General features: G+C 37.2%; 1 protein-coding gene across 21 annotated transcripts in view; it reads right to left on the bottom strand.

The window, feature by feature from the left end:
• ppip5k1a (diphosphoinositol pentakisphosphate kinase 1a) overlaps window positions 1–13,189 on the bottom strand; it is a 97,704-nt gene that overhangs the window by 36,636 nt on the left and 47,879 nt on the right. For 7 of the 21 annotated variants that reach the window (XR_012382698.1, XR_012382697.1, XR_012382695.1 and 4 more), the window contains 3 exons: window positions 8,871–9,008; window positions 7,212–7,325; window positions 2,702–3,376 (listed from right to left, as the gene is read on the bottom strand). Coding sequence is in view for 8 of the 21 variants with exons in the window: in XM_021477966.3 (XP_021333641.2) it covers window positions 2,802–3,376; window positions 7,212–7,325; window positions 8,871–9,008; window positions 11,392–11,571; window positions 12,121–12,180 (1,067 nt within the window). In the remaining 13 variants the exon portion in view is untranslated. Of the gene's footprint in view, window positions 1–2,262; window positions 3,377–7,211; window positions 7,326–8,870; window positions 9,009–11,391; window positions 11,572–12,120; window positions 12,181–13,189 lie in introns of those variants that run through there. The other 14 variants (XR_012382694.1, XR_012382692.1, XR_012382689.1 and 11 more) reach the window with 5 other exon arrangements.

Raw genomic sequence — 13,189 nt, 5'->3', positions numbered from 1 at the left:
CTGTGCTTTTGAAAACACTATTGGTTGCGTTTAGAGAAGCGGGTGGCTGGGTATATTGGTCAATCAGTCTGTTGACATTTATGTGAGAACAGCAGGCGTGAAAGGCACTTGTGAGCGAAATTTAATATCTCAAAAAGCGTGCACAGCAGCCTCTGGTGGATTTGCAAAAACAAAAACAGCCAAAAAAAAAGTATCTCCTAGGACATATTTGACGCACTTCAGAAATATATGTAGGGGTATGCAATCAGAATGAGCCTGGGTTAAGTTTAATCTTAGCCTTTCCTCATTTATAAATGCTGATCAAACATTGTAGCTGAAACTTGTTTGCATGACATGTAAGAATCTTTTGAGATTCTTCAGCAAGAACCATCCAGAACTGTTATCTGCTGTCAAACAAGTGTGTTTTTATTTGCTCTACACCCAAATCCACATTTCCATCTTAAACTACCCATTTAAAACGAGCAGAAACAATAAAAGTCTTGATGTTATTTTGGGATAACCTAACAGTTTTATGTTTAATCCACTTAAATTTGTAAAAACTAATAAATTAACTTAATTCCTACCTGTTGCCCCAACATAAATCGATTGTGTGGAACCGAGCATGTTTTACAGCATAGGTCTCAAATTCAATTCCTGGAATGCCGCAGCTTTACACAGTTTTGCACCAACTCTAATCAAACATAGCTGATCTAGTGGTGTCTAGCAGTCTTGAACACCTTGATTACTTGGATCAGCTGTGTTTGATTAGTGTTGGAGCAAAACTGCGCAGAGCTGTGGAATTGAGGAATCCAGGAATTGAGTTTGAGACCCATGTTTTACAGTGTATGTTGACATTCGTTTTTTTTTTTTTTTTTTACCTTTTTTTGTGAAATATACTTTCAGTTGAGAGACAGAAAGTTCTTAGAACACACTAAAAATAAATTCATCTGTGTTCAGAAGATGAGCAAAAATCTTATCATTTTTAAAACACCAGGGGCCTCATGTATCAACGCTGCGTACGCACAAAAACTTTGCGTACGCCAAGTTTCACGCTCAGAATCGCTCACGTTTGGATTTACTAACAATGAACTGAACGTGGGAATGTGCGCAGGTTCACGGCAGCTTTCTGGCAGGCGTACGCACATTTTTTGTGCGTGTCTGTTTTATTTCCATTGGCGACTCCTAGAGGCAGTTGTGTTAAATTCTTCTCTACAAAGTGTCTGATCCTTGTAATGGCGTCTGTATGAGACGGGTTCATATAGTAGGTATGTAAGATTTCCATACCATACAGTTGACCAGCTAAACATTAAAGCACAATTTGCAGCGGTCGCCTGTTTTCCCAATGTAATCTGAGCTATCTACTGCACGCACATTGCTATAAAGACACTATGTGAAGATAAATTTGCATGCGTGAATCAGAAACATTTCCATTCAATAAATGTGCAAATAAAATATGATGCACAAACTTATTGATGATTCCTACTTGTCTTTCTCGTGATAAATAGTGGGCAAAATCTGATATGTAGCGGGGGAAAAAAAGAAGAATAAATTCATCAGACGCTGGATTCGAGCCGAGTTTATGCTCGAACGTGTCAGTACATGATCACATGCTTCTTATGAGGTGCGCCACTGAGACTGCTAAGAGAATTGCAACACTTTACAGATATAAACCACACTATTTCTTTTTTAAATGTACTCAGTGCGATGTTCAGACCCAACTGTGTTAACCGTATCAGCTAAACTCTCCCACTCTATTTTTTTCTTTTGTTGTTAATTCCGCCGAACAAACTTGCAAATAACACCGCTTTTCTCCGGTCTACCTCCGAAAGCAGCACCTCCATTTCACATTCTGTTCAAAGTTTCTCTTTTTGCTTGCTTTTGCCATTGCTTTTTCGTTGGGTTTTGACATTAGCATAGTCATTAGCATATTCATACGGGGGAGGAGGCAGGGAGGGGTTTTGTGCTCGTGCATGTTGCGCTCAGTTTCACGTTCATTCAGATGTACAAAAGAATATGCGTGAGATTCGGCGTACGCAGTGTTTCATACATCTGAATTTTTTTCTGCGTACGCACATTTACAGCTTTGTGCGTACGCAATGTTTTAGTAAGATTTCCACGCAAGTCTTTGTACATGAGGCCCCAGGACTTATTAAATTTGCCATTTTTTTTTCAACTATCCCTTTCATATGTTTAAGCTAAGATCATTATTCAAGAGTAATTCAGCAAACATTAGCTAGTATCAAATATCATGTCCCTTTGAAAAAAACAATCTTCCAGACCAGCTAATGAAGAAAAAGAAAACATTGTTTGCAGTCATTTGAACATGAGGAAGATAATATGTGCACGTACAAAATATTTCAGTGCATCTAACAGCTTATGTTTGACCACTGGCCATTCAACGAGAGAGATGCATTACACGGGGAGCATCTCTGAATGACGCTACACAATTAAACCATGGAGACTTTATTAAGCTTCTCATCTTCAACAAGTGAGGGCCTCCATTTCCTCAACTTACCATAAAGGGATATTTCACCCCAAAATATCGATTTGTTCATTATTTACTCAACCTGCATCTGTTCACAAGGAAATTTTGAAGAATGGTAGCCATTGACTGCCAAAGTATTGTTTTTCCTACTATGGATGTCAAGAAGTTCTCACATTCTTTAAAATAACTTCTTTTTTGTCTTTAACAGAAACTAATGGTGAGGTGGGTGAACTATACCTTTAAAAATGTAGGCAAATCCCTTGTATGGGACTCAATGAAGGTGTGAGGCACTACAGCGAGAGCATGCTGGGATGGGGTGAAGGGAGCACTGTTTCCTTCAAGGCTCAGGCACGTGTGGAGCTCCCACCTCCAGAGGAGTTCCAGGATGGGGCAGGGATGCCGGGTTCTCCCTCCAAGCGTCAACCGTTTCCTGCGTATCAAAGAACTCATCGGGCTCCTCAGGGCTGAGCGGTGTCTGGGCGCTGGACCCGGTCTCAGAACTGCTTTCTCTGAGCTCCAGGAGAACAGGCAGGGAGCCGGGCAGCCCGCGGAAGGACTCTGGGAGAGGACTGGGTGGACTGGGCTCAGCCGTGTTTGGACTTGACCCTTCATCACAGGAAGGGCTCTCTGTCAGACACTGGCCTGCAGAGTCTGTGCCGTCTGATGTTATCTGACTGGGTCTCTCCATGATGGGAGAGGGTATGGAGCTGTGCGGGTCCTCTGAGGGTATGCTGGGTTCGGATGTCAAAGTCACAGTGTGGCAGTTGTTGTTTTGAGGGATCTGGTGGATCTCTTCACTGCTCTGAGGCGTTAGGGTGATCTTCTCACTGAAGCTGAAGCGTGGAGAGGTGTCAGCCGTGGTGGGAGACGAGGGGCCGGCGCTGGACACTGTGCTGGAAGGACCACTGCTGTCTGTACAAACAAAACACACACAAACCATCATTTGGCTGCAAAACACACTACTTTTGTTTGAGTTTTTCCATTTGTGTCATCAAGAGAACTTCCCCAGTCTCACTCCTGTGTTCTCACTATTTTTTTGTATTCATTCATTCAAGTTTATTTGCACTTTTTACAAGAACTGTTGTTTCAAAGCAGCAATAGAAAAGGTGCACATTCTTGCATTACAATCAGATTCAGAAAAGTTAAGGTTATTAGTTACTGTAACTTAAAATTAGTTATTAATAACTTTAACTAATTAACTAATTAATAGCTTTTAACAGTTAAAGTTATTATACAGTGCATCTGGAAAGTATTGATAGCGCTTTACTTTTTCCACATATTTGATGTTACAGCCTTTTTCCAAAATGGAATAAATTCACGTATATCCTCCCCATAATTCCCCATAATGACAATTTACATTTTTTTTTTTTAATTGTTGCAAATTTATTAAAAAAAAAAAAAAAATCATATGTACAGAAGCATTCCCAGCCTTTGCCGTGAAGCTCTAAATTGAGCTCAGGTACATTTTGTTTCCACTGATCATTCTTGAGATGTTTCAGCAGCTTAATTGGAGTTCACCTGTGGTAAATTCAGTTGATTGGACATGATTTGAAAAGGCATACATCTGTCTATGTAAGGTCCCAGGGTTGATAGTGCATGTCAAAGCACAAACCAAGCATGAAGACAAAGGAATTGTCTGTAGACCTCAGAGACAGGATTGTCTAGAGTCTAAAAGCTGGGGAAGGTTACAGAAAAATTCTTAGTCAGGGAGGTGATCAATAAACCAATGGTCACTCTGTCTGAGCTCTAGTGCTCTTCTGAACTAAAATCTTCTATCATCAACTAAAATGTATTTTTATGTAGTTTATCAGAAACTTGACAGCAGTTGACAGCAAGAACAAACATAGAAGCCTTGTCAAACTGACAAGCAGCATTTGAATGTGTTCAAAAGAATTAAAAACGGCAAAATGGGACGAATTTATACTGCATTTTGAACGTAAAACCACTCTAGGTTTAGCTCTGCGTTCTGCTCTGTTATAATGACTGTTTACATTTATATGCTTAACCAGCATTTCATCACAGTACTCTGAAACAATTTCGTTACTTCTCATTTCTATAGTCTATTAGTTTTTATCTCATTTAATATTTAGTAAAACAAGTTTAGCCAAACAAAAGAAAAAAAAGTGTAGGATATTTTACATGAAGTGAAAGACTTATCTTTAGATATCTTCGATATGTGCACTGTTTACTAAATGTGCACAATACATACATGTAAATATGTAACAAAAAACATATAGAGCTGATTTAATTGTTGTTTGTAAATCACACAACTGTGCTATACAGCATTACTTATAACAACACTGTAATTGTGACAAAATACTGTGTGTTTCATATTTACATTCAATGTGGTTCTTTTCTATCCTACAATACTTTTTGTTGTGTTACTATTTAAGTGTTCTTTTTTGCTCTGACAGTGTACAGTAGCTACATTTTCTATGGTTCTGTTTACTTTGTTAATTGCACAACAGCACAGTAGTGCTGTGTATAGTGTTAAGCAGGGAAAAAAAAACCTGTACTGTATTTATTTATCAAAGATTTTGTGCAGCTGTTTATTTGTAAACAAGGAGGGAAACCCCTTCGTTTGAATTATGTTTTGCTCAAAAAACAATGTTTAATAATGTTTTAATAAAGGCTTTAACTCTCAAGCAACCATTAATAGGAAAATACAGAATATATATTGTATACCGGATATGATATTTTGCCCATATCGCCCAGCCCTAGTTTCATTCTATTCTATTAAAACTGTCACGTATTTAAATATATTTTAATGACAAACCAACAATGGCCTAGATACCGTAATGTGCTGCAATTTAAGAAAACACATGCAATTTAAAAAATGCCAGCAAATTAAAAAAAGATCCTCATTGGTTTGGCAGCATATGTTTTGCAAAACCCACAATGCAAACACATAAAGAAAAATCATGCAGCATTTTCTCAAAAAGCAAACAAAAATAGAAAACAACTGCATTTTCTTACAACACATGCAAAACATGATGACCCTAAAATGCTTTATGTGTTTGCATTGTGAGGATTTGCAACACCTACACTGTCAAACTGATCCTTTCTTAATTTGCTGGTGTTTTTTTTGTAATTGCATTTCTTAAATTGGAGCATGTTAAGCTCTCTCGGCCGCCATACAAACTTGTTATGATAAAACTGGCATGTTTAAAAACTCTTAAACATTTATAAAGTTAAAATTTGAATATTTTAGCACTTTATATGTCAGCACCATAGACTATAAGGTCAGCACATGTAAAGTGCTAAAATTTACAAACTCTGACAGCAGTTTACAGCATAATAATTTTTCAAAGTATATTTTTGAGTGTAGTTTTGAAACAGTCATAAAAGTAAACTTGCATAGGTGAATGGCTATTTATTTATTTAATATATTATCAGCAAAAATTAGGGCTGCAGAATATTGGAAAAATCTGATATTGCGATATTTTATTTTTCTGCAATAAATATTGCAATACAGCTTCACAGGATAGATTAAGCGGCATTATTTGACTATTTTAGGGAGACTAACAGTATCTAGGTACAGAGATTGAATAATCACAATGGAATTTCTCTTTTTCTTACTTTGTTTTGTCTTGTTTCTAGTCCAACTATTTAAAAAACATCTAAAAATAAAGAGTGAAATATCAAAAAAAGTTAAAATATTGTTTTGTTTTTACGATCAGAAGAATTCAACTCAATTCATGTTTATTAATATAGCGATTTATAAAGCAGTTTAACATTGAAGTTGTAGTAAATTTAGACCTTCTATGTTAAATAAGTGAAAATTAAGTTTTTCCTTAAAGCAAGCTAAATTATCTGCCAGTGGGGTAAATAAAATAATCTTGTTTTCGATTTGAAATGTAGATATTTGGACCAGAAATAAGACAATAAATAAATAAATAAATAAATAAGTAAGAAATGTTTTTTTTTTTTTTTTGCATAAATGATATAAACTCCATATAGACTCAGTGATTAAATCCTATTCAGTGATTCCTGGTCAACTATAATTCAGACACAACAATACATGTCTTTGCGATGTGACTATTTTGGATGCTTACATTGCGATATCGATCCTAAAATGATATATTGTGCAGCCCTAGCTAGCAAGTTTTTTAAAAATATACTGGTAAGATTGCAAGTATAATACAAGTGCTTATATAAGCTACAAGTAACAGTACATCATCCTCTTTATCACCACCTAGTTTTATTTAGTATGTCAGCACTGTAAGTAAACAACTGATCCTTTAAATAAAGAAGATTTAATTTGTATAAATTAAAATGAAATCTTCACAGAGTTTGTAATTGTAACTGATACACTGTGAATTTTCTGAGAGCTCCATCATGCTTCACCTGATTCATTCAGGCATTGATAGTGTTATATATATATATATGATAGTGAAATGCATAATTCAAAGTCTGAGGATGAAAACAGCACAAAGCAGAAGGTCACACTGTCATCTCTCAAAATGACAGTAATTTTGACATGGCATGAACACAGCACGACAGAAAAGTTTCATTTTAAGCACAAAGCTTCTAATCCCAAATATAACTCTCTCCTTTACTATCAACCATGATACCTTGCATAATTATATATCAATTCCCAACCTTTATAAAAATGGATGAATTTAGCTTTCATCTGTACAATGATATTTGTAAAGATAACACTTAAAGATCATTTAAACATCTGGTCAATCCAGCATGTGTAATTGAGTGCTGAGAGTTTTGTCCATGTGAAGGCAGCAGTACTCACACCAGGGTGGCCGATCAGAGCGTTGGCGCAGTGAAACAGAGGATGACAGGACTCTGTGTGGGATGTAAGACTCCCCTGTGGGTTGGTTCTGGGAGTCAAACATGGCTGAGAGAGCTACAGAAAAGGATAAAAACACACACAGTTAAAACAATTGTGACCCAAAGTTCACTTAAACGTATACGAGGAGTAAATCACGTTAATCTGTTAATTTATCAGAAAATAATGCACACACATGCTATATAAAAAGTGGAATATTTTCAAAGAACTCATTGGTCTGATGTCAATAAATTTGTTTAGATTGTACAACATTTCAAGACATTGTTCAGATGTCAAGATTTTGTCATATATGAGAATGCATGTAATTTTAACAACTAGAGGGCATGCATTCACAACAAACAATGTGTCCCTGTTTTCTTTAAACTAGCCTATAAATCAAGTGTGTGGGACTTCACAAGCATGCCCACATAATGACACGGCCTGCATAACTAGGTTAAAATTGCTTATTTCGTATTCCTGAAAATGTAAGTACATAAGTCAGCAAAATGTATAACACTGTTCTAGTGTTTTTTTTGGATATTTTAATTTAAAAAAAAAAATATATATATATATATATATATATATATATATATATATATATATATATATATATATATATATATATATATTGTATTATGTAAATTGGTTGTGTGTAAGACTAATGTCTTATGAATCTCATCACAAGCCTCCACTGCTAAATACACAGTGCCTTTTAAAACTAGTAATGGAGTCTCTAGCTATGTTTCCATCCAGCACATTTTAGGTTACTGGGCAAAAAGGGCATCGATTCTAGAAATGTGCGTAAACTACTGATGTTGATGTGATTGGATTCCTGGGGCGGACATAACTCAAATTGTTTATAAAACAATGGAACAAAATGGAACAAAATTTCAACCAGGTTGTCAATGGCCAATTCAGACTTACAAGAAGGTTTAAGAGCTTCTACAGCATTTGTTTTTGTTCTAAATCATATTTATGGTTTGGGATAGGGACAAGGCTAGAACTATATTTTGGAAAGGAATGTTGTTCCAGATTAACATTTTGCTGATGTACGTACACTGTCAGAAATAAAGGTGCAAAACCCATCAATGGGACGTTACCTTTTCAAAAGGTCCACATTAGAACCTTAACACCCTAGTTCAGGGTTAGACAAGTTTGGTCCTGAAGAGCCAGAGTCCCTCAGAGTTTGAATCCAGCCTTCAAAAAACTCACCTGTTTGTAACTTTCTAATAACACTTTTTTTTAACAATTATTTTTTCGGGGTTTTCACCTTTTAATGTATAGGACAGTAGAGAGTATTTAACAGGAAAGTGTGGGGAGCATAGGACCCCGAGGCAGGCAGCGAACTCAGGTCGCCGTGGGTACCAAAGTGCCATGTGTCGACGCACAAACCACTTCACCATTGGCGCACACATAACACTCAGTCTTTGATTGGCTTTTTTAGATGTTTATGGATAGGGTTTGAGCAAAACTCTGCAGGACTTTGGCTCTCCTGGTATGAACTTGCCTACCCCTATAGTTCTTCATTCTCCTTCAATCAACCATAAACTGTGTTGCACCAGTTACATGTTATTTCTTGGATATGTGCACTATATCAATATAGAGTATGTCTATGGGCATCACCTCTGGTTGTCCTGGTGTGGGAATCTCCAGCATTCTCACACACAGTCGTCAGGAACTCATTCACTTGTTTGAGTGAGAGTGAGTTGTGTAGGGTCTCAAGAGGGTATATGGAGGGCACCATGGAGCAGCCTTCAAAACCTGTGGATGAGAGAAATGATGAGAGAAGATGAGAGGTGAGATGAGAAGATGATCCAGACATCTCTGAGAAATACCACAGTCATTAAACCACTGAACCAATCCACCAACTGCCAAACCCTTGCTAGTGACAGAACAACAGTCACGGTGGAAAACATTCAGATGTACAGGCATACAAACAACTCTTACCATTCACTCATATCTCTGTATGTACTACATAGAAAATTTAAATCTATGTTCAAACTACAGATAAATACATGGTTTGGTAGTAATGTAGCCAACTTCAAGTCAAACAAAAAACGTGTTAGTTGTTAGTCTCTATACACTTCTTTTAGTTGTAAAAAATCAAACTCAAAGTCCGCGTGAACCAGAAGTTGCTGAGACTTTTTTTCTGTATGTTGATGTACTTCTAACTGAAACTGAATATTGAGTAGGGGGGATGGGACTTTCTTTTTGCACCTCATTCCCCTGTAGCAAACTAATGGTATGGTTTTGAGGTTGAAGCCATTGAACTGATGTCAACAGAGAAGGACCACCAGTCAAAACGCAGAATGGTCAGACTTTGATTAAAGATTAACAAAACTAACATTTTTTTTCAATGGATTAACTTGCACAGATTAATTGTTTACCTAAAGAATAACAATGTGCTTTAGCAAAATAAACATACATTTTGATTTCACACGGACTTTCACACAGACCAATTGACACCGCACAGACAAACACCAACTATCAATTCTGTAAGAGTTGGTTGGATTAGTGTATTACCCCTGTCACCATTGGTCGAAGATTGCTTTCATCCGACTGACCATGGTTAATCTCCATTTGTTGGATTGTGTAACCAGTTATTTTCCAACAATCATTTAATTATTGTACTGGACAATTGTTGGGGCAATCTGAACATGACACCAAATTATTCACAGCTTTCTAAATATTGTACAATGGCCAACTTCTTAGTTGATGTTTGTTTTTGCGGTGTGAATGGGTCTTTAAAGCAGATTAAAGCATGTAAAAACTGCACTTGTGAATCCTACTGTATTTCATGACAATACATCACTTATGATTATTACTAATAAAAATGATCCTGGATTTAGGGAAAAAAACAACAGCAACAACAACAACAACAATGGCATAATATAAAAATTTTGTAAGTAATGTAAATCTGGTTAACATAATTATTCTGAGTTTACTAAACTATGAAATTAATAAAAACGTGGAAACTGTCACAATTGAAACAGAAATCTAGTGTTTTTTTCTTTTTCTTCAAACAACAGGAGGATTGTGGCATGCAAATCATATGCCACTATCATGCAAGCCTGTTGAGGTCAGAGAGCTGATGTGACTGTAAGCTGACACAGCTGCAATCAGATGCCACAGCATGCATCTGCCCCACAACACACAGCAGAGAGGTCACTTTTAATTCTTTTTTGCTTTGATATGACTAAAACTGACATCAGAACATATATTTAGTCTGATATGTCCTCTTTCTAAACACATTTGACCTTCTTAAGAGCTAAATTATGAAATCAAATCCATCTGGGGTCTTTACCCAATGCAATGTATGGTCTTTTGTTTGGTGGAAATTAGTTTAGAATTAAAGTCTCAAATACCCTCAATTTGTAAAATACACTGGGAGGGGTAAATATTTGTGTACATGTTAATTAGTTGTATTTTATTATGAGAGGTACTATATGTGCACTACTGTTTGGGGTCAGTGGTATTTTGTTATGTTCTTCAAAAATGTCTCACCAAGGCTGGATGTATCCACAATACACGTTTTCTGATTGAATATATCTAGAAATGAATTTATTCATGTAATGACAAAACTAAAGTTCCAGTCTTTTTTTTTTTTTTTTTGTAAAACTAAAAGTACAAAAAGGAATATATTTGAAATACAAATCTTCAGTTAAAATCACGGTTTCTTTTGGACAAATTTGGACTAATTTGACTTTTCTTAATTATTAGATCACTTACTAACTTTCATTTAGCTTAGTCCCTGATTAATCAGGCGTCGTCACAGCAGAATGAACCGGCATTAACTCAGGCATGAGTTTTTTATGTGGTGGATTCCCTTCCAAATGCATTTGCCTAATTAATGTATTTTTTTTAAATGACTGCCCCCAGACTTTTGTACAGTAGTGCACATTTTAAAAGCCAAACCTGGGAAATGAATTACAGCTACATTTTAGATTTAGCCTGTTAATTAACTTTAAATGCACTTTGCTAGTAGGCTAAAAAAAGAAAATAATTCAGCTGTTTCACTGCAAGCCGCTCTTTCCAATGACACAACATGCTTCAAACAGCAGAGGCGCTATAGAGCAAAGCTGAGCAGCGGCCATTACTGCAGTCACGGCACAGCAGGGCACGGAGAGACCTCCGCAAGGCTGACCGTAGATGTACTCTAGTGGATCCTGGCCAGAGATTAACCAGTTGCGGAACAGGCGGAGATGATAGGAGCACTGATGGAGGTGGTGGGCAAAAGCACTGTCCAAACAGAACGGGTGGCCAATATTGGGGTCGTTGGAAAAGCGCCTCAGCAGCTGGGCTACCTGGTGCTCTTCCAGAGGTTCTGAGGAAGAAGAGCAGAGCAGGGAAGACAAGAGTGGGGAGCAGGGCTTGGAAAGCAGACGCGTGAGGGCATGGGCTTCTTGTGGGCCATAGTTTTTGGTTTTATCATTCTTAGCATGCTATCAGAAAAACAGCCCACAACAGGTCTGAAAGGGTTAAATAGACATTCCTTCACACCTAAACAAAGACGAGTTAGCCTGAGCGACTGTTTACCAGCAGATAATCCCAAGCAGACACACAGCAGCACTTAAGTCCGTTGTAGTCCACCACCTTCATTCAGATACTGTTCTATGAAGAAGAAGCAGTACCAGCGACTGGGGTCAACAAATTTTGATTGAGGCACAAGACCACAAAGGATTCAAGGTTTTCGACTAAGTTACACAGACATCTACGTACCCAAACTGACATCTAGAAGAGCTAAACAGATCTACATTTCCTCACACTGTGAGTTCTGGAGCGTGCATATGGACACGGTTTGGTTAGGCCCAGTCGATTGACTCAATCGACCCGTTCCAATTTAAGCTGTGGTGGGATAGAGATCTATCATTACCTGAGAAGGACCACCATAGAGGTAGTTTAATCACCCTGGTAGAAGTGTCATCTTGTGTGCCTAAAGTGAATACAGTACTCAGTGGAGTCAAATATTGAACTCATACGAAATGCAAACACAAAAACTACTTCATTAAAGGTGACATTAGATTAAATTTTTCTTTTTATACATTTTTTGTAGGGTTTGCTGAATGCCCACCAACACTGCATGTTTTGGATATCTCCTTTGTCACACCCATTACAGGTCTCTGCTAATGAGATGATCTGAATCAGGCTGTTTGGTTAAGGAGACAGAAAATGTGCAGAGCTGGTAGTCCTCCAGGAACGTAGTTGAGAAACATTGAATTAGATCATCAGCCTTTATGTGCAGAGGTATGTTTGTCAGTACGGTACTGTGGTTTTTCACCAACCAGTCCAGAGGCTATTAGGCTGAGCCTTTGTTAAATACATCAGTGTCATATACTGTATAGGTATTTGTTTGAATACAGTTTACATTGATAACTGTGAACTGCAATGTCAATCAATGATAAATTACATGCAATGATTATATGTACCCCATATGGCCGGGCACGATCTCACATTTTGCCATCATAATGTGGAAACGGCTTCAAATACTCCTTTTGGTTAAGTTTGATGCTTGATTGAGTGCTGTGTGTTTGCAGCACCAGTTAAGCTGCTCAAGAATGGATTGGAACCACAGCTGGCGCAAAAAGGCGCAAGATGTGTTTAACATGATTTGTTGCTATTTTCAGACCAGCACAACTCTAATTTTCCCATTTTGTGCCATGTTGTTAAATAGCAAATCCCTTTGCACCACTTAGTGGACTCATGGGTGTGCTGGTCTAATATAGAGGTGTGTTAGGACGCATTGCTTGTGCGTTGCTATTTTGAAGAACTGAAAATGATAGCGCCATTGACCAACTAAAAGCTGGTCTAAAGTCCAGCGAAGAGCACATTAGCACACTTTCACATTGTATAATACACACAGGATGTACAGCAATACACAAATATCTTTACACATTAATTAAATTAAAGGATTTAAATGATACAAAAATGAATGTTTTTAGCAT

Source organism: Danio rerio, chromosome 7 (assembly GCF_049306965.1).
Source record: "Danio rerio strain Tuebingen ecotype United States chromosome 7, GRCz12tu, whole genome shotgun sequence".
Taxonomy (NCBI): domain Eukaryota; kingdom Metazoa; phylum Chordata; class Actinopteri; order Cypriniformes; family Danionidae; genus Danio; species Danio rerio.
Note: the sequence above shows the minus strand (reverse complement) of the source record. Positions and strands in the feature narration are given on the sequence as shown.